General features: G+C 42.5%; 1 protein-coding gene across 5 annotated transcripts in view; it reads right to left on the bottom strand.

Annotated features, from left to right (window-relative positions):
* agap1 (ArfGAP with GTPase domain, ankyrin repeat and PH domain 1) overlaps positions 1-22,069 on the bottom strand; it is a 649,558-nt gene that overhangs the window by 213,632 nt on the left and 413,857 nt on the right. For all 5 annotated transcript variants that reach the window (XR_009511654.1, XR_009511655.1, XM_059967178.1 and 2 more), the window contains exon 11: positions 3,214-3,382. Coding sequence is in view for 3 of the 5 variants with exons in the window: in XM_059967178.1 (XP_059823161.1) it covers positions 3,214-3,382 (169 nt within the window). In the remaining 2 variants the exon portion in view is untranslated. The remainder of the gene's footprint in view (positions 1-3,213; positions 3,383-22,069) is intronic.

Raw genomic sequence — 22,069 nt, 5'->3', positions numbered from 1 at the left:
GAAATAATACAACAATAAAGCGATAGGATCTCTTTATTGACTGCCAATGAACTGCTCTCCTATACAGGCAATTACTTCTCCAAGTCTGTCAGTCAAAGGAAAAATGACTGAATCCATTAGATCAAACCTTTGCCACTGCTCATAATGCACCTCTTAGGCCTCATTAATCTGAGTCAGCGGCACACAGCCAGCAGTGCTCAACAAGGCAACGAGCGCCTCCCCCACACCCCACGTGAGTTCTTTCATCTCTGAAAACAGTGCTAATCAAGCTATCCTTATTACCCGACTCACTGTCATGTGAACAGCATTCACTCCTAACTGCTCTCATTACAGTCCCATCTTCAGAGACGTCTGACTGGAAAGAAAGTCTGATTGCATTAATATTCATGACAATAATTAGTATTCTAGGTCACTGAATATTCATGCTATTATTTTGGTTTTATGGTTTGGACGAAGTTCTTATAGTCAGAGTAAAGGGGGCTTGTATTTTCTAGCCTTTATAGATCAATATTCTATGGCAAGAAGTGTGCAATCCTTGCTGAGCAGGACTTTTGCAGCATGTTACCTGGTAACTGGCTGAAAGTTTATGTGTTTGAAGTTCACACCTGCTATAAATGGATTTTATCTAATTAAATAAAAAATTAACAAGAAAATTACAACTCTAGTTAATCCGCACTGAACTGAAGTCTGTGTTTTACACATTTTCATTTGCAGGACTGCTATGGAGATCTAAATGTTTACCAGCTGGTGTAAATACATATAAATAAGTTAATGATGTCCTGGAGGGTTCTGACAGAAATTTATAAGGGGTTAAGAATTAACATAAGAAAGGTGTTTAATAGTCAAAACACGTCAGCTAATGGCTTTCCGTGCTTAGATTTGAGTTAAGATCAAACCCATCATTTGTAAATTGTTTGAGCATCAGAATTTAGACATTGGAAAGCAAAAAATTACAAACGTGAAGTTAAAAGATTAGAAGAGTAGGCTTCAAATCTACAGAGTGTATGTTACTTTTCCAATATGCCAGATAACTACAGATGACAAGATTGTGTATTATCTATTATGGAGTGCTACTTTATGATATATCAATCCCAGTTCACCCCCCCCACCTTTCCTCCTCTGAAGGTGCTCACTCACTCTGAGTGATGTATCCATTTCCACAAGGCACTGGCTCCCAGCCACTGCCTAGCCCTGAGTGACAATCCTTAATGTGTGAGCCAGAAGGTTGTCAGTAACTCACTTGCCTCCAACTGGGTTGGTTTGTCTGTTTTCCAGTGAACCAAGTGAGGTGAAAAGGAGTACGGGAACCGGGGCCCCATTAGTTTGAAAGGGAGCACGGTAAACATTACTTAGTGAGCCAGATGCTGCGTCATCGAGATTTCCAAGTATTTGGGTAGCAGTTTTTTTTTTAAAAACAGTTTTTATTAGAGTATTCAGGTTTTTGTGATCTCACCATTTCTCTTTTCACAGGTGTAGCTCGGCCTTGCTATTTCCAGCATTTTCTATCTTTATTGAAAATATCTGACGTCCGATGTTTGAAGCACTTCATTTCTTCTAAGAGGAATGCTGACTCTCCTCTCTTAGATTCAAGCATAAAACATAAGAAATCTACGGCACATAACAGGCCCTTCGGCCCGCAATATGCTGACCATGTAACCCACTCTAGAAACTGCCTAGAACTGTCTTGTTATTTTTATCTCATCTGGCTTTTCTGGCACACCTCTACTCCAATTCAATCCTAGCAACATGGTGCTGCTATAGTCAAATTCTACAAATTTATTTTTCTAAATTATCCCCATAAATTCACCTGTTCTGCTTCAGCAACACCTCTCCAACCTGCAATTCTGACTATCTTGGATAAGTATAGAAGGTGCCTGGGAATCTCATCACATCAAAGTTACACATCATTCTGAGCTTGTTTGGATAAACTCCCAAAGAACCATTTCTAAAATACCTTTTGCACAAATAATGTGAGATTTCATGGTGTCTCACCTCCACCTCCTGCAGAATAACTTGGGATTAGCATTACATGCCAACCTTTCCAATTATGACCATAGTCTGATACTAACTCCAATAAACCAGCATCCGGTTGTTCAGTAATTCTGATGGTTGAGCATCTGGTTCAGGATACAAACCGGGGTCCAGAACACAAGTGGGGTGTGTGATCAGAGCCAGGGATCCAGAATGCAGCTGAGGTCAGAGTCGGGAATACTAGGATTCAGGAATGTGGAGAAGGTTTTCCTGCCAGAGTAAGGGCCCAGAGTGCTTGAATATTTCCTCCTCCATTTAAACTCACTGGGTTTATTGAAGAAATTATTATACTGCTGCATAATAGGTAAAATGAAAAATAAATGCATATTTGGGTACTGAGAGTATCATTCAACAGTCCGGAAAATCTGCCTGTCCGGGACTACCAACATTTCAAGGGTGCCAAATTTCTGGAGTAGTTTGTATCTCTTTGCGAGAATTCAGATCCTTATAAGCTTTTAAGTGGTAGGTTCCAGTTAATAGCTATATCATACGACTGCTGTCCAAAAGAGAGTCCTATTTTGGTTGAGCTTGTTACTCGGGTAGATTTCAGAACATTTGTTTAGTAAAGCATATTTTTTCTTACTTCTTTTTTGTCTGAGAAATGTCTGGATCCTCCAATGGTTAACAATGAAGATTATTTTGCATGGATTAAGAGGTACTTCAAATGAAAAGGGGAGTGGATCATATCAGCTTCTCTGTAACGTACTCTGGGAGACTGAATTTCTTCTGGGTACTGTATGTTAATTAATGCATGGCAAAGTTGCTCAAATTGAGGAACTAGTTCCATCAGTACGAACTGAACATAGTCCCTGTTCTACTACAATCCAGGATCATTCCAGAGAAGCTGGTAAGCAAAATTCTGCTCCCAGTCCTGGAAGTAATATTCAAAGTCAAAGTAAATTTATTATCAAAGTACATAAATGTCACCATATACAGTATTGAGTAACACACACAAAATGTATGCCACTCTGCATTTGCAGCATCTGCAGAATCTCTTGTGTTTACATTACCTTGAGTTTAATTTTCTTGCAGCCATTTATAGAAGAAGAAACACAATAGAGTTTATAGAAGACTGTTCAGAAACAAAGACTGACAGGCAACCAAAGTGCAACCACCACCACCACCCCAACTAAATAAATAATGCAGAGAACATAATGTCCAACAGTGCATTTTGTTGCTTACCTGCATTCTGTGAAATATGCAAACTGCTCAGGTCTTTGGGCAAACCATTTGCTTTTGGACTGGAAATGGGGGCACAGGCTGAGGTGGCACGAGGTGGTCGCTTCCCTGGGACTTTGACGGTAGTCCGAAGGAGATCAATTTCCTTTCCATGGACGTTTTGCATGTAATCCTTGAGATGAGAAAAGTTAAAGTAAAAGTGTTAGTATTCAAATGCTCTAGAATTGCCTTTCCAAATCAGAAGAAACAGAATGGATTAAGGTAAAGTTAAAGTGCAATAAACAATTAAGCTTTTTAATGAGAGGCAACCAAATACAACAAATGCAAACACCACAGTAACAAAATCTTAAAGTCCACATCTTTTGTCCGAAACAAGCCGAGTTTTCTAAAATATTGTATTAATCTAGATTATCTTCATACAGATACCTATAGCTTAAAATAAAGCATTTATTTTTGTTCACTGCAAAAATCTTATCCTACTCAAGCTGCCTAGATACTGGCAGCGTTATTTATCAACATCAAGCTCCAATTATTATAAACAAGGCAGTATCCCAAACTGACACCTTCTCCCCTGGTTTTCATGTGCAAATGCTGTCTCTGCAATCAGTTGTGTCATTTGTGTTTCAATACTGATCAGAACAGAAAGATCTTAACAGGACACAAGGGCAATTCAAACCAAAGTACTCAAACAACTCTTAACAAGTCACTGGAGACTACTCGATGTAAGTCTCCACAAGTGTGGTCCTTGCAAACCTCTGCCCCTTAACAGCTTGAAAATAGTAATTGCAAACTTATTTGCATTTATTGGTGTTCATCATACCTAAAAACATAACTGTGAGAGCCTCTGGGCCATTGTTCTGCTTGGAGAGCATCAATAAATGAGGTAACCGGGTGCAGAAATCCACCCTCTTTGCTCCTACACTGTCGCTTGTTTTTACATTTGACTCCTAATTATGTTGCATCTATTGCCATCCACTTAATTAGCTGCATTAATGTGATTTCTTTTCACATAGTCAAGCAATTAAGAACTATGATTAAGTTTCATTCAATTAGCCTCAACAAACATGTTAATTGATGCCCCAGATGGAAATGAGGTGCAGTGAGGGAAACCTGCTCACGATCCACGATTCTGTCACAAAACCACGACTCTCAAGACAGTTGCTGCACCAATACAGATTTCTCCAGAATAACCTCCTGCCACTTTACAGCTGTGTCTCTTGTTAATCGACACGACCATTTTACGGAAAGTTTTTGAGGAAAAAAAAACACAAAGCACTATTGACTTAAAATGGAGCACTCCCATATAATTAATGGGGGGGGGGGGGGTAAAGTATTTAATGTTGAACATAAGGGAGAGTTGCTATGTTACTTTCAAGGGGAAAGGCATGTTTCATTCAAATGTGGATTAGCTAAGGAGATTTGTTTCCAAAACCTCTACATATGCCATAAGTGAAAGTCTGTTTTTAATCAAAGTTGTGATTATAAAACATTTAAAGTAGTAGAAAAAATCTGGAAATGGTGATACGCCCTGACTTACTTTGAGATACTACCATGCTAACTCAACCTCCCCTAACCTAGGAATTAAAACTGCAGGCCCACATTGTCCATCAGCATACCAACAACAGCGGCAATATGCCTCAAATAGAATGAGTAACAAGGGAGCAAAAAACTAACTACAGGAAGAACTCTGCAGGTCAAGCAAATCCTGTAAAGGAAAAACACTTGTTGGTGTTTGGGAGCGAGATTCTGCATCAGCACTCCTCTTGAACTGAAATGTCAAATTAACTGTTTGTCTCCATAAGTGCTACCCCCAGCTGATTTCCTCAGTTTGTCTTTTGCTCTAGATTCCAGCATCAGCGATCTCTTGCGTCTCCAGAACACCGAAGGGGGAAGGCTTGGGGGTGTTTCAGCTGTATCTTTTGAGTAAAACAGAAACTGTGACTTTGTTATATTTAAATATAGATATATCTCAGCAGTCCAGTGTTAAGCAGAATAAGCAGATTTGTATATGCCTTTTTCTGTGTGAAACTATAAACACACAAACACTAAGTGTCAGATTTGTTTACACATTTACAACAGAAACTACCGAATGGGGATCACAATCAATTTAGAAAAGCTGCAGGGGTTTTTTTTAACAGAAAGTTTCTCACAAATGGTGATTGATAGACCAAGATATTTCACAGGTTCATCTGAAGCTTCATAAAGTCTTCACAGACTCGGAGGGAGTCAGCTTTCATTTTGTCTTTTACCTTTCTGTCTCTGACACAGGGACCTTAAACCGAATTTACATAACATGTTGTCAAAGTTTGGGATGCTATCTGAATACCTGGGGATCTAAGTGCTACAAACCCATTGCACAGAGCTTTGAACAAAAAAATTAGCAAAGATTGGTCTTGACAATTTTGTATATTGAACAGAATATCAAGCATGTTGAAGGAACACAGAAGGGCTTTCCCTGGCATAGGAACTGTTGGTGCACATCAGCTTGGAAGATGCATATGACAGTAGCTGTTGAAACAGATCGAAAATGCCTCATACTGCAGAGCCCAACACAACATTAGAGGGAACATTCCCAGTAAACTGGAGTTTAAAAAAAATACATAAGTGTTTCAATAGAAGTATTTCCTGGTCAGAGCATTCCACAAGTTGAAGGACCTTGTGTATTTATGAATAGCAGACAAATTGTTACAGTCAACCAACAGAAAAATAAATGGCAGAATTATCACTTTGCCAGTGATTCTGATGGTGGTAAACAGAAATACTGGGAAAAACTGCTAAACTTTTCTTCACCCTTAGTGTCAGATCTTCTAGTGCGCCTGTGTGCAGAGGCAGGCTCTGGAGTTGTGTCAATGACTATCTCCCGGTAGCAGTCATAATCTACTGTGAGAAAATGCTTTGAGAGGTTGGTCATGGCTCAAGTTAACTCCTGCCTGAGTAAGGATCACGACCCACTGCAATTCGCCTACTCCCACAATAGATCTATAGAGGATGCAGTCTCACTGGCTCTCCACTTTATTTAGAGATACACCATGGAACAGGCCCTTCCAGTCTAATGAGCCTCGTTGCTCAGCAATCCCCCTACTTAACCCCAGCCTAATTGCAGGACAACTTACAATGACCAATCAACCTACTAACTGGTACTTCTTTGGACTGTGGGAGGAAGATGTGGCACCCAGAGGACTCCCATGCGGTCACAGAAAGAACATAAAAACTCCTTACAGATGGGGCCGGAACTGAACTCTGAACTCAAGATGTCCTGAGCTGCAACAGTGTTGCACTAACACAGCAAAACACACATCAGGCTGCTGTTGATTGATTACAGCTTGGCGTTCAATACCATCATCACTCAGTATTAATCAACAAGCTTCTAAAGCTGGGCATCTATACTTCCCTCTGCAATTGAATCCTTGACTTGCTTATCGGGAGACCACAGACAGTGTGGATCAGAAACATCTTCTCTTGCTGACAATCAACACAAAAACACCTTAAGGTTGCATGCGTAACACACATGTCATTCATTAATTCGTGGCTGACACAACTGCTGTTGATAAAATCTCAGACGGCAATGTGGAGTGGATAGATCAGCTGACTGAATGGTGACACACCACCCTCACACTCTATGTCAGTAAGATCAGGTCTTGATTACAGTCCAGGAAAGGGCAGTCGGGTGGACATGTAGCAGTCCTTGTGTGGGGTGAATGGTGGAAAGGGTGAACAGTTTTAAGTTTCTGGGATGTCCTGAGCCCATCACAAAGGTGGCATCTCAGCAGTTCTACTGTGTTAGGGAGTTTGAGAAGATCTGGTATGTCACCAAGACTCCTAATGACATGCATTCTGGCTGGTTGGAAGCTCAATGCACAGAATCACAAGCTGCACAGGGTTGTAGACTCAGCCATTTCCAGTACAGGCCCCATCCCCACCATCAAGGATGCAGTGCCTCAAAAAGGCAGCTTCCATTATCAAGGACCCTCACCATCAGTAACATTCTGTCTTTTTGTTACTGCCCTTGGGAAGGAGGTAAGAAGTCCGAAGAAGAATACACACTCAATGATTCAGGAACCACTTTTTGCATCCATAAATACTATCTCATTATCCTGTTTTTTGCACTATCTATATTGCAATTTATCATAGTTTTATGTCTGCACTGCTGAATCAAGACAATAAATTTCATGTCCGATATCAGTGGCCATCTCAGGTGATGTGTGCACACATCCTTTGTATGGATACAATGAGCTGAATGGTGTTCCCTGTGCTGTATGGCTTTATGACCAGAATAATTTATAGTACCATGGCTTCAGGACTTCATAATCTCAATACACATAAAATGTATTTTTCCCTTCCTAGATGCTTTTTTTGGGTGGTGGGGGTGGGGAATTCACCTTTTTCTCTACTTCAGATCACCCCACAATTAAGAGGTTTCACTGTATCAATCTGCCATGCCCATTCAACCTTTAACTAACATCACTGACACAACCCGGTTGGCCATAAACACACGAGAATCTGCAGAAGCTGGACATCTTGAGCAACACACAAAATGCTGGAGAACTCAGCAGGTCAGCAGGGAAATAAACAATCAAGGTTTTGGGCCAATTCCCTTCATCAGGACTGGAAAGGAAGGGGGCAGAAGCCAGAATAAAAAGGTGGGGGAGGGGAATAAGTACAAGCTGGCAAGAAGACCAGAAGAGGGGGAAAGTGGGTGAGTAATGAAGTAAGAAGCTGGGAGGTGATAGGTGGAAAAGGTGAAGAGCCAAAGAAGAAAAAATCTGATAGGATTTCAGATTGGAGAAGAAAGGGAAGGAGGAGGAGCAAAGATGGGGTACGAGGGAAAGCAAAAAAGGGGAAATTTTCAGGTGATGTTGTTTGAGATTCTGCAGATGCAAAAAATCTTGACAATATTCACAAAGTGCTGGAGGAAATCAACAGATCAGGCAGCGTCTATGGAGGGGAATAAATCAGCAGGTAGATGTTAAAAGGACCTTCCTCGCATAAGTTGGTCACGTTTGTCCCACATTATATGCAGTGTCCCACACTTATTTCAAAAGATTGCTCTAGCCTTTCTGGAGTTATGAATGATGCAATCTTTTCCTCAGACTATCCTTCAGGATAGAGGACTGAGGACTTGTTTCCATTCCCGTGTCACAGGCTCTCAAGTGGACGATGCCAGCAATATGGGAGCAGCTGACTGTGCTAACAGGAGACTGAATAGTTTGGGAGGAAGTGAGTTTTATGCTGGGCTTGTGTATTCCTCAGACTCAAGGCTCTCCTGAATGTTCCATTTTTGTACAGAATAGTCACAGAGGTCAGAGATTCCCACGCATCAATAGAAACATCAGATATACACAATTGCAGATGCTACAATCAGATGCAACACACAGGGCGTTGGAGGAACTCTGCAGATCAGGCAGTTTCAGGTTGAAGGGTCTCAGCCCAAGGCACTGACTGTCCATTTCCCTCCAAAGATGCTGTCTTCTAATGTGTTGTTAACATCCTCAAATGTTGCCTCTGCCCACCAGTGATTTCTTGGCACAGTGGAGCTCAGCTATGTCTTAAGAGATCTTGTATGGGGATGTACTTCAGAGCTGAACAAGTGTAATTGAAGATTTGATGCAGGGGATGTTTGGCTTGGGAGAAGATGCTGACAATGCTTCATCCATCCTCTCAGCATCATTGAAACCTTTAAATTGGAAGCAGCACTTTTGCATTTGCTGCTGCCTGGGCCCAGCTGATGAAGGAAACCAATTTTTCCAATTTCCGAGATTTCTGATTCCTACAGCTACTTCTATTTTTTTGGCACTCGAGTTTAAAAGAGAAATGATCTTGTTGCAACATACTAAATTGCTATGGGCTCTAATTGGGCGGGTGTTTCCTCTGGCTAAGATAATTGAAGCTGAAAGCATATGATTTTGCATGTACTGTGGTCAAGTTTGTTGACCTGGTACATCCCTTACTGCCCAATAGGGGCAGATCTGTCCACACTTTAGAGAAACTTCATGGCTGGATATTGCATAAATATACAAGCAAAGCAACCATCTTGTCATCATCCTTCAGCTCTGTGTTGTGGGCACATCTTTGTTCTACTTTTGAAAGAACAAGAGATAGCCACATCCCTGCTCAGATTATGCTGGTTTTGGTGGATAAACATTTTCCTGAACACTGGAAAGAATGCACTAGTTCAACATTTAGATGTGTCCCTGTGGGAACTGCCTTGAAATCTAAGAAAAATGCCTCCACCAGTCTGAGTCCAAATGTCAGGCTAGAATACAGGCTCAAATCTCTGGAGATAGACTTGAACCCATAACCCACTCACACACAAACCAGAGGATGCTATAAAGCAAGCCATGCTACATACTTTCATTCTTATTTCACCAACAGTTCTATATCAGGAAACAAGCAAGGAGTCAAAGAGACATATAGTTCGAACCAACCAACACCCACTTTATATTAATCCCATTCTGTTCTCCCACACTGCCATCAACCCCCCTCACAATCTATCACTCATTGCAATTTACAGCAGCCAATTAACCTGCCATCTTGGAGACACTTAGACTTAGAGCTGTGGCTGCAATGTGCAAAGTCCACACAGACATTAGCAATGTCAAGACTGAACCTGTGTCACTGGAGCTGTGAGCAGCGACTCTACTATCTGTGCCCCTGAGAGATATGGCTGAGGCAAATCTTCTTATGTCCTGCTGGCATATTTAGAAAATACTGACAACTCATTCAGAAACCTGTCTATCTAGTCCAAAACCGAACAGCTGGGAGTCCTATTCCTAAATGCGTTTTCAAACAATGTATTTTCCCCTGTAATCTCAGTTTGCGATTTCCCTAATGTAAGGCAAAATATTCATCAATAATATTTTTATCTCCTGCTCCAGCTTCCTTAATTGTCTGGTAACTGAAATTATGCTTAATAATCTAATTGTGTGTAGACCTTGGGGTGTCATTAACAATTAAACAACTCAAATTAGGGAAAGCACTAATTGGGAGGCTAGAACAGTTGATTTGCTCACTCTCATATAAGGCGAATATACAAAAGGGTGGTTAGCATTTCCGAGAGTTACCTCGTTTCACCTTTAAATATTACGCTGTCTATATCAAACATTGGTGCGGATGTGCAGGGGATCATCAACAGAACTGTCAGAGGACACCCCACGTAATGAACAGCAACTTTGGCATTTGGCATCAGATGGGAACCCAGGTCCTTAAGTTGCTGTCACTTTCTGGTGGTAGGTGAGCTGACCGCGGTTCGACACTGGAGCTGAGGAGTTCAGTCAGGGCAGTAAGTCGTCATGATTGACCTAGTACTGAGATCGAATATGCCTGTTCAGATTGAAAACTCACCCCTTTCTCTCAGTTAAACAGATGAGATCAGCTGAAAGATCCTCAGGTAAGTGTTTACTTTAATGGACGCTGATGGCAGGACTGCAGATTAAATTTACTCAATTGTAGGAACTTTATTGGACTCTTCATTTACAAATTTTAAAAGACATTTTAGTGTTTGGAGTTTTTAAAAACTGTTTTAGAATGCAAAGCATTTAAATTGGTCAGTAATTAAGACCATATAATATAGGAGCAGAAGTAGGCCATTTGGCCCATCTAGTCTGCTCCACCATTTCATCATGGCTGATCCAATTTTCCTCTCAGCCTCAATCTCCTGGCTTCTCCCCGTATCCTTTCATACCCTGACCAATCAAGAATCTATCAACATCTGCCCTAAATATACATAAAGACTTTGCCACAGACAGTTGTGGAGACCAAGAATTCCAGGATTAACCACTCCCTGGCTACAGAAACTCCTCCTCATCTCCGTTCTAAAAGGACACCCCTCTATTCTGAGGCTGTCCCTTCTGGTCTTAGACTCTCCCACCATAGAAAACATACTTTTCACATCCACTCTACTGAGGCCTTTTACTATTTGATTGGTTACAATGAGGTTACCAGTGAATACAAGCACAGAGCCATCAAATGCTCTTCATCTGACAGGCCAACAACCCTGGAATCATTTTTGTGAACCTCCTTTGAAACTCTACAGTTTCAGCACATCCTTTCTTAGATAAGGGACCCAAAACTGCTCACAATACCCCAGATGAGGCCTCACCAGTGCTTTACAAAGTTTCAACATTTTATCCTTGCTTTCATATTCTAGTCCTATTGAGGGGTGTATGGGGTGTCTAGGGAGGGGTAGCACCTCTGGTGGGGGCCTGCAGTGCCCTTTATCAGGGCAGCTCGTCCACCTTTGGTCCCTACCTGGCACTCAGCTCTCACCTGTGGCTCCAAGTAGCTGTAACACGCACAGTGGCCACACTCCAGTAAACCGTCTCGGCAGACGGGCCAAACCAGGTGAGGGTAACTGATGGGTCTTTGACCCTTAGTGAGGTAGGGGATCTGCCTATCCCAGCGTGTGAAGTCTGGCCTTGGCAGATTGAGCAGAGGAGACCGATTAATGGTCCAACAGTCAAGAAGGCAGGCCAGTAGGCGTTGGTGGAGTGCTAAGAGCATGACAAGGCACTTAAGATTCCCTGGTCATCCACTGCAAGAGCTGGTGATCTCTTTAAACTCACCCAGCAGACTGGAAAGGCAAACCACTGCTGTAACCTGCCGAGTACATGATTTCCCAATATGTCAGAGCGGCATGGAAGGACATCGTCCGCCAACTGGAAATTCCAGATGTGACCTAACGAGAAGTCCTATTGAAATGAAAATTAAAATTGCATCTGCCTTCCTCACCACAGAATTAACCTGCAAATTAACCTTCAGGGAATCCTGTACAAGCACTCCCAAATCCCTTTGCATCTCAGTTTTTTTTTGTATTTTCTCTCCATTTAGAAAATAGTCAACCTTTTCATTTTTTTTTTACAAAAGCGCATGACCATACACTTTCCGACACTATATTCCATCTGCTATTTCTTTGCCCGTTCTCCCAATCTAAGTCCTTCAGTAGCCTTTCTACTCGCCCCTTCACCTACATTCATATCGTCTGCAAACTTTGCCATAAAGCCTTCAATTCCATCATCAAAGTCATTGACATATAATATAAAAAAGCAGTCTCAGCATAGACCCCTGTAGAACACCACTAGTCACCAGTAGCCAACCAGAAAAGGTTCCCTTTATTTCCATTCTTTCTCTCCTGCCATTCAGCCATTGCTTTATCCATGCTAGAATCTTTCTTGTAAAATTATGGGCTTGCAGCTTGTTATGCAGTTTCATGTGTGGCACCTTGTTAAAGGCCTTCTGAAAGTCCAACATCAACCGATTCTCCTTTGTCTATCCTGTTGCCTATTCTGTAGAATATTTTAACTTAATATTTCTTTAAGTGCTTTCAATGATTGCAACTGTTTTTGAAAATTTTGGTGTTTTAAAGCTTTCAGTTTCTGCTCAATCAAGGCTATGATTTCTCAGTGGGAGATTGCAAAAGGTAAGTTTGTAGTTATGTTTTTGGAAGTTAGGAGCAAGTACACAAGACCTGGCCATGTCAATGGATCAGGAGCCTTCACAAGTGGATCAGGAGCAGGAGATAAAAATATTATTGATGGACATTCTCCCTAACATTATGATTCTGAGGGAAGTGGTGCGCTACTCTTGCAAGATGTAGGAAGTCAGGAAGACCTCCAGTATTCCATATGTCTGCACCTGGAAGAAGTACATCTGGCTGCAGCCAGATTGGGTTTGGGAGCTGGAGCTGGAGTTCTGCTCATTCAGGAGACTGAACAGTTGATACACAGAAGCTACAGGGAGGCAGCCATGCCTGAGTTGCAAGAGGCAGGTGAATGTCAGGTGAAGGAAAGGGAACAGGCGGATAGTACAGGGTACCCTGTGGCCATTCCCCTCGATTACAGGCATAACTCATTGGATACTTTGGGGAAGGAAGATTTTTTAAGGGAACGCCACAGTGACCAGGTCTCTGGTACTGACCCTAGCTCTGTAGCTCAGAGAGGAAGTGGAAGAAGTGGTAGTGACAGGGGATTCAAAAGTTAGGGGAACAGATAGGAGATACTGTGGACATGAAAGAGACATCTGTATGGTATATTGCCTCCTAGGTACCAGGATCAGGGACATTTCTGATCAGGTCCACAACATTCTTAAGGACGAGAGTGAGCAGTCTTAAATCATAGTACATATTGGCACCAACAACACTGGCAGGAAAAGGGAGGTGATCCTGAAGAGAAAACATTGGGAGTTAGGTTGAAAGCTCAACAGCAGGACCTCCAGGGTAGTAATCTCTGTGCCACACACCAGTGAGAGTAAGAATATGATGATTTGGCAGATGAATGTGTGGTTGAGGAACTGGTGAAGGGGGCAGGGTTTCAGATTTGTGGATCATTGGGATCTCTTCTTGGGAAGGTAAGACCTATAACGATGGGACAGGTCACATCTGAACTGGAGAGGGACCAATGTTCTTATGGGCAGGGTTGCTGGAATTGTTGGCGAAGATTTAAACTAATTTGGCAGAGGATGGAGTCAGATGATAAGTGACAATGATAAGTCAGATGATGGAGCATTTAGTGACTGTAAAGGTAGATACAATGTTGAGGAAGGATAGGCAGCGGATAGGGGATAAGTGCAACCAGTTGGATGAGTTGAAATGATTTTGATGTGAGAATATCAGGAATCAGGGTGATGAACATCGAACATGGATCAGTACATAGAACTAAGACATTGTGGCCATTACAGAATTTGGCTGTTACAAGGGAAGAAATGGCCGCTGGATGTTTCAGGGTTTAGGTATGTCAAAAAGGAAAGTGAGGAGGTAAAAGAGGTTGGGGTGGCATTGCTAATCAGGGTTGGTATCACAGTTGCAGAAAGAGAGGAAGTTGTGTAGTGATCATCTACTGAGTCAGTGTGGTAGAAGTCTCTCTATTGGGAGTATTTTATAGAGTCTCCCACCCCAATAGCACTGAGGAGCAGATTAGCAGGCAGATCTTGGAAACATGCAAGAATAAAGGTGTAGACATAATGGCTTCAACATCTCTAATATTGATTGGCATTTCTTTAGTGCAAGAGATTTAGAAGGGGCAGAATTTGTTAGGTGTGTCCAGAAGGATTCCTGACACAACATGTGGACAGGCTGACTAAAGAACAGGCCATACTGGATCTAGTACAAGGTAATGACATAACTCTCAGTGAGTGAGCACCTTGGAGATAGTGGCCACAACCTTGCATAGCCTTGGACAAGGACAGGAGTTTATGGTACGGGAAAGAATTTCATTGGTGGGCAGCTAATTATGATGCTATTAGGCAGCAACATCTAGTCTTACCCCAGTGGTGGGCAAATTACTGGAGAGGATTTTTAGGGACAGGATTTATAAGTGTTTGGAGAAAACTACTTTTTAGGGATAGTTAGCATGGCTTTCTGAGGGACATGTTCCCCACAAGCCTTATTGAGTATTTAAAGCAGAGTAGTGGAAGTGGTAAGGTGGATTTTAGTAGGGTGTTTTATAAGATTTCCTCACGGCAGGATCATCTAGAAATTCATGAGGCATTGGATCCATGGAAACTTGGCTGTGTGGAATCAGAATTTGCTTGTTCAGAGAATTCAGAGGATGGTAGTAGATGGAGTGTATTCTGTCTTGAGGTCCGTGATAAGTGGTGTTCCACAGGGATCTATCTCTTCAGGGATCCCCTGCTTTTTGTGACTTTTATAAGTGACTTGGATGAGAAAATGAAGGGGTGGGCTAGTAAGTTTGCAGATGACACAAAATTTAGAGGAGAGGTGGATAGTGTAGAACCTATGTGGATAGATTACAATGGGATAAAGACAGGATGCAGAGTTGGACGGAGAAGTGGCAGATGGAGCTCAGTGTGGAAAACCTGAAGTGATACACTTTGAAAGATAAAATTTGAAGGCACTGGACAAAGCTAATGTCAGGATTCCTGGCAGTGTGGAAGATACCTTAGGTTAATGTCCATAGAGGGGGGGAGGGAGGAAGAGGGTTCAGAGGAAGAGGGGGAGGGGGAAGGGGAAGTTTAGAGAGGGAGGGGATTCAGAGGGGGGAGTGGGCAGAGGGGGAGTGGAGAGGGGAGAGGGAGAAGAACCTGATGTAACACACACAAAATGCTGGTGGAACACAGCAGGCCAAGCAGCATCTATAGGGAGAAGCACTGTCGACGTTTCAGGCCGAGACCCTTCATCAGGACTAATTGAAAGGAAAGATAGTAAGAGATTTGAAAGTAGGAGGGGAAGGGGAAAATGCGCAATTATAGAAGACTGGAGGGGGTGGGGTGAAGCTGAGAGCCAGAAAGGTGACTGGCAAAAGGGATACAGAGCTAGAGAAGGGAAAGGATCATGGGACGGGAGGCCTAGGGAGAAAGAAAGGGGGAGGGGAGCACCAGAGGGAGATGGAGAACAGGCAGAGTGATGGGCAGAGAGAGAGAAAAAAAACCTAAATACATCAGGAATGGGGTAAGAAGGGGAGGAGGGGCATTAATGGAAGTTAGAGAAGTCAATGTTCATGCCATCAGGTTGGAGGCTACCCAGCCGGTTAATAAGGTGTTGTTCCTCCAACCTGAGTGTGGCTTCATCTTGACAGTAGAGAGGCCATGAAGAGACATATCAGAACAGGAATGGGACGTGGAATTAAAACGTGTGGCCTTTGGGAGACCCTGCTTTCTCTGGCGGACAGAGCGTAGGTGTTCAGCGGAAGTCTCCCAATCTGCGTCGGGTTTCACCAATATATAAAAGGCCACACTGGGAGAACCGGACGCAATATACCACACCAGCTGACTCACAGGTGAAGTGTCGCCTCACCTGGAAGGACTGTCTGGTGAGGGAGGAAGTGTAAGGGCAGGTGTAGCACTTGTTCCGCTTACGAGGATAAGTGCCAGCAGGAAGATCGGTGGGAAGGGATGGGGGGGAATGAATGGACAAGGGAATCGAGTAGGGAGTGATCCCTGCAGAAAGCAGAAAGGCGGGGGGGGGGGGGGGAGGGAAAGATGTGCTTGGTAGTGGGATCTCGTTGAAGGTGGCAGAAGTTACCTTCTGATGTAGATGTGTTCAAATGCCTCTCTATAGTTTTGGTAACATGACACTGGGAATTCCACAGCACTAAAGATACTGCTCTATGATGAAGGGATAGCTAGGGTTAAACTTCTTAACACACCTCCCTCTCAGGTCAATGGGAAAAAAAATCTCAGGATTCTATTTAGGAGGAGGTCTGCTTTGGGGGCAGGGGTTCCAACCCTGACCAATATTTAAACCTCAGCACATGAAACAAATAATCCAGTGATTATACGTTGCAATTATGGGCATTTTGTCAGGTAAAATAAATCCATGAGATCTCCCCATTTGAGAAGTGATTATGCTTCCAAAAGTACCCCACTGCTTGTAAAGCTCTTAGCCATGAAAGGTACCCTCGTTTACAGGAGTCATTCAAAAGAAACTGTTTCTTATCCTAACCCACTTCTTGTTTTGGGCAGACATCCCTCTCAACAGTTGTTCAGAGCCTTGTTATTGTTTCGCTACAGGCAGCAAGGAGTTCATTCCATCCAAGGCATGGAGCAAAGAGGAAAACAAATGGGCAGTCAGCAGCTTCGGAGCAGTGGTGTATGGAATCATGCAGGTAGGTGTTTCAGATTGGATGATCCCTTCCACAAGCGTGGTTAACTTCCTGCGGACCGATGTCACCACAAATTCACTCACTAATGAAATGTGAAGGCTATAAATCAGGAGAATTTGGCTAGGTTGGGTCTGTTTTCCCTTGAGCAAAGGAAGAATGATACAAATTATGAGAGGTAGAGATAGGATAATAACCAAAATCTGTTTCCTGTGGTAGGGGTGTCAAAGACTAGTTGGGCACAGATTTAAGATGAATGGGAGCTTTAAGGGGGATATGAGGGATAAATTGTTCACAGAATGAGGCAGGTATAGTAACAAGACTTAAGAGGTATCTGGACAGGTATAGAAGGATATGGAATGAATGCAGGCAGTGGATTATCATAGATAAGCATAGATAAGTTTGTATGGATGTGAGGGGTCAAAGGGCCTGTTTCTTTGCCCTATAATAAGATATACAAAAACACAGCCGCAAATTACAATAGCCAGAAGGCAAAGAACGTCCAGAGAAAAGGGGCTGCAAAAATGTAACTACTGCAAGCAAAACAGTTGTTTCACAGAATGAATGGGACCAATTTGCATCCACCCCTGGTTCCCAACCCAACCACCACCCCCACACCCACACTTTTTTGTTACTGTCAGGGCCAACAGTTGAATGGACACAAAACAAGCTGCCACACTGCCAAGACTGTCCAGGACCTTGTTGCTTCTGGAGTTCAAAGACACAACAGACAGAGCCCGCAGCCAGAGTGAAGCAGCACTAATTTTAAAGGCATAAAACACTGTAAATAGGCCTGGGGGCGGGGGCAGACAGTTCTGAAGCTGGTTAAATCTAAGTAAGACATGGTTCATTTAATTTGCAGCTTAGCCTAATGTAACAATCAGCTGTGTCTTGCACAACTTACAGCAGCTACCGAAGCCCAAAAGCAGAGCCTCCAGATTAGTTTTTGATGGACTATATTTCACATTTGACGTGTACATAATCAAAAGAGCAAAATATCCAAAACATATAAAAATCTGAGGAAAGCACAAAATTGCATGACATGCTCAGTTCTATTCACAGACATTTCTCTGAGCATCTACTTGAACAGGCTACCAGCTGAACCCAGCCATCCCGCAGAAGAGAAGAAAGCATAACCCGCCTAATTTTGGGTTAAGGCTTCACAATTTGCAAAAAAAAGTTTGCTGAAAATCAAGCCCATTCAAAAAGACCAGTAGACTTGTTCAACTTTTCTACGTCTCCCTCTTTGTTCTAACAGGGAGAACATGTTTCCCCTTGGGGACCTCTGACCGAAAGCACATCATTCCTCGCTGTAACACACCAAAACGCCGACTGCCCTAGCTGACCAGAACAGCAGAAAGGCTTTAAAGACCAGGCACCATTCCTGTGTTTAAAATTTTAATTCTACAGAATTCTTTTGAGAGAAAAGGTTTAAAGTTCAGGAAGAAAGAGGCATGCAAAAATACAAAGTAGCTACATCTATTTGGAAGTTTTCAAAATGATAACACATGCTTCTTACCAGAAACAAAAGTAAAGCCTGCATATTCCAGGAATGGAGGTACAGCACAGTGAGCATCTTAGCCTGTTTCTGATCGTCATAAACACCAGCAGTGCAGAGGGATACAGACAATGCTTCAAATCGTTCACACAAGGAATTCATTGTACATTTTTTAATTTGGAAATTGCTCCAGATGGAGACATCATTTTGACAATCGCCCCCCAGGTTTACTTTAATCATGCTTCATTTCCGTAAAACAAAAATTTAAACATTAGACAGAGCAGCCAGTAGCGTAAATAGCTGCTAAGGAATTAGCTCATTGGTGTCACTGGTTATTGCAATTTTTAATTATAATGATTAAATCGGCAGTGAGAGCACAATAGGGAAAATATTCAACTTCACCCAAAATGGTCTTTTCTGCAGAGCTTACATTTATTTATTTAGTGATGCAATGTGGAGTAGGTCCTCTGGCCCTTCAAGCCACAAAGAAATATAGAAAACCTACAACACAATGCAGGCCTTTCAGCCCACAAAGCTGTGCCAAACATGTCCTTACCTTAGAAATTAGCTAGGGTTACTCATAGCCCTCCATTTTTCTGAGCTCCATGTAGCTGTGCAGGAGTCTCTTAAAAGACCCTATCCTATCCGCCTCCACCACCATCACCGGCGGCCCACTCCACGCACTCACCACTGTGTAAAAAAATTACCCCTGACATCTCCTCTGTACCTGTTTCCAGGCACCTTAAAACTGCCCTCTCATGCTAGCCATTTCAGCCCTGGGAAAAAGCCTCTGACTACCCACACTATCAATGCCTCTCATCATCTTATACACCTCTATCGGGTCACCTCTCATCCTCCATCGCTCCAAGGAAAAAAGGCCGAGGTCATGCAACCTATTCTCATAAGGCATGCTCCCAATCCAGGCAACATCCTTGTAAATCTCCTCTGCACCCTTTCTATGGTTTCCACATTCTTCCTGGAGTGAGGCGACCAGAACTGAGCACAGTACTCCAAGTGGGGTCTGACCAGGGTCCTAAATAGTTGCAACGTTATCTCTTGGCTCCTAAACTCAATCCCACGATTGAAGGCCAATGCACATAAGAAAGCCAATGCTTTCTTAACCACAGTCAACCTGCGCAGCTGCTTTGAGCATTCTATAGACTCAGACCCCAGTCCCCCGGTTACGTACAAGTTCTGTTCCTGAGTCCGTCTTTAAGTTGGATTTGTATATAAGTCGGAACAAGTACATCCGGTATTATTTAGCGTCAGTTAGTCAAACATTTGTCTGAGTATATAGTATATATTTTACCTTTCTATGCGTATAAAACACTTAAGAAACGTATGTATTCCAATAATTAAACCACTGCGTTGCTTAGTAATAATTGTAGTTTTCATCAGGGCAAGGCCTTTCATATGCTCCATTATTCTCACTTTATCCATTATCCTTTAAAATTGTTCCGATCATTGACCGACTGTAGCCTAACAATTTTCCAACGACTGATGGTGTTTCACCTCTTTCCAAACACTTTATTATTTCTATTTTATTTTCAATTGTGATCGCTTCCCGTCAATGGAACAGAAACACTGCGGGCGGCGGGTCCTGAGTTCCACCGGCTCCCGAGGTTTGCTGGGTCCTAAGGACTGCCGCACTGAGACAGGCTGAATGGCACAATTGGGGGCTGTGCTGGGTTTGGGTATTTGATCCTCCACAATATTCCGCGTGTGAATTTAAACTGGAGGTGACTGGTTATTTTTACGAGGTTGAGTTGTGAGCTCGACATCAACCCGGCACGGGAGCGGTCTGTCACTAAATTGAACTCCGGAACCTCCATTCTCGAGCCCGGCGCTGATCTCACTGTGGGGGGGGGGGGGGGGCAGGGGTCGGGGTGAATCTTACTAAGAAAAATTTAAGCCAAATACAAAGTTGAACACTCAACACAGTGTCAACAACAATGACTTAAAATGGCGAACAGCATTCTCCTTCATCGGTTCATAAGTACAAGTTGTCCGTAAGTCGGACGTTCGTAATTTGGGGACTACCTGTACACACAAATGCTTCATCTTTCATTTTGATTTTAGTCATGAATTGTGGTTTGATGTATTAAACAACGCTTTGAGTTAAACTCTTGACTGTTTCATGAATACAGGGAATAGTTCCAATGCTCATCACGAATCTCACGAATGCTCAGTTATACAAATTGATTAAGATTTGAGCACAAAGTGGAAAGAGGTAAGGGAGAGTTTGAGTTGGGCACGTTCATTCCAAGTACAAAAGGCTCAAATTCAATTATCAGTTCACTTGAAGGGCTTCATCTCCACACCCTGAAGAATATCTATTGTTTGAAGTTCTTCCTATCATTTGTCCAAATTTTTACCTTTTAACCTTTGTTTCTTTAGTTCAAGCTCCTAATAAACCTTAACGAATATTCCAGCTGTTTTGTTTAATACCATACAAAATTCCACAAGATCCATTCTCAACTACATTTCTTCAGTGATGAGGACCCTCTCTTTGAATCTTTCTTTCGTGCTGTGAATCAGCTGGAAGGTGTTGAATTAAACTGACAGGAGTGAATAAAATTGTTTAGATTGCCAACTACTATCTAGGGACATTCCATTAGAACAGAGATGAGGATTGTGGTGATCTGTGGAATTCATTACCACAGAGGGCTGTGGAGGCCAAATCACTGAGAATATTTAAAGCAAAGGTTGATAGGTTCTTGAATTAGTCAGGATGTCAATGGTTTTGGGGAGAAGGTAGGAGAATGGGGCTGAGAGGGCTAAGAAATCAACTGTGTTGAAAATGGCAGAGGGACTCAATGGGTCAAATGGCCTGAATCTGTTCCTATGTCTTATAACACTTCTGCTAGGAAACGCAAGCATGCATTTGTGATATAATTAATATGAGCGATAGTGACAGTGATATACCCAGGACTACAGATGACTGACTACATGCTTGCTTGTTCGAGAGTAAACTTCAATCCCAAGCTTCCAAATATGCCAAAGACATATTTGGTAAACCTCCAAGTCATATAATGGTGCAATATGCATGGTCTACCTGCTGGTATATATTTTTCTATCTTTCCAGCACTGGAGATGGAAATGGGGACAAGAACAACCAGTGCAGTTCATTCCCCTGGCCCTAATCTAGCGACTTCAGTTGAAAAGCAAGTATTTATGAGATAAGAAGGGTTACAATCTGAGTATCTAGCTGCTGGTTAATTCAAGATATTCCATCCTGTCCACAGTAATACTAATAATGGCCAATGTGCCTATCACTAAGGGTCCTGCTATATGGTAGGCATTATCAGAAGTATGTCTGAGAAGCTCAGGACTGAAAGAAGCCCAGGGAGGTTTAAAAAGGAACCACTTGTAAGAATGGAACGGCAGTTATCATGAGGGATTTCAACTTCCACGTAGATTGGGTGAATCAGGTTGGTCAAGGACGTCTTGAGGAGGACTTCATAGAATGCATCCATGATGGCTTTCTTGAGCAGCATGTTTGTGAACCTACAAGGGAAAATACTAGACCTGTGCAATGAGACAGGTAAGATTAAGGATCTTGTAGTCAGGGATCCTCTTGGAGAGAGTGATCTTAGTATGGTCAAATTTCGCATTCAGATGGAGGATGAAATAGTTAGATCTAAAACTAGTGTATTATGCTTGAACAAGGGAGACTACAACAGGATGAGGGAGGAGTTGGCTGATGTGGATTGGGAGCACAGGCTATTTGGTGGGACAGTTGAGGAACAGTGGAATACTTTCACCGATTTTTCACAATGCTCAACCAAAGTATATTCCAGTCAAAAGTAAG

Source organism: Hypanus sabinus, chromosome 4 (assembly GCF_030144855.1).
Source record: "Hypanus sabinus isolate sHypSab1 chromosome 4, sHypSab1.hap1, whole genome shotgun sequence".
Lineage (NCBI taxonomy): Eukaryota > Metazoa > Chordata > Chondrichthyes > Myliobatiformes > Dasyatidae > Hypanus > Hypanus sabinus.
The sequence above is the reverse complement of the archived record's forward strand: the minus strand, read 5'-3'. Positions and strand labels throughout refer to the sequence as shown.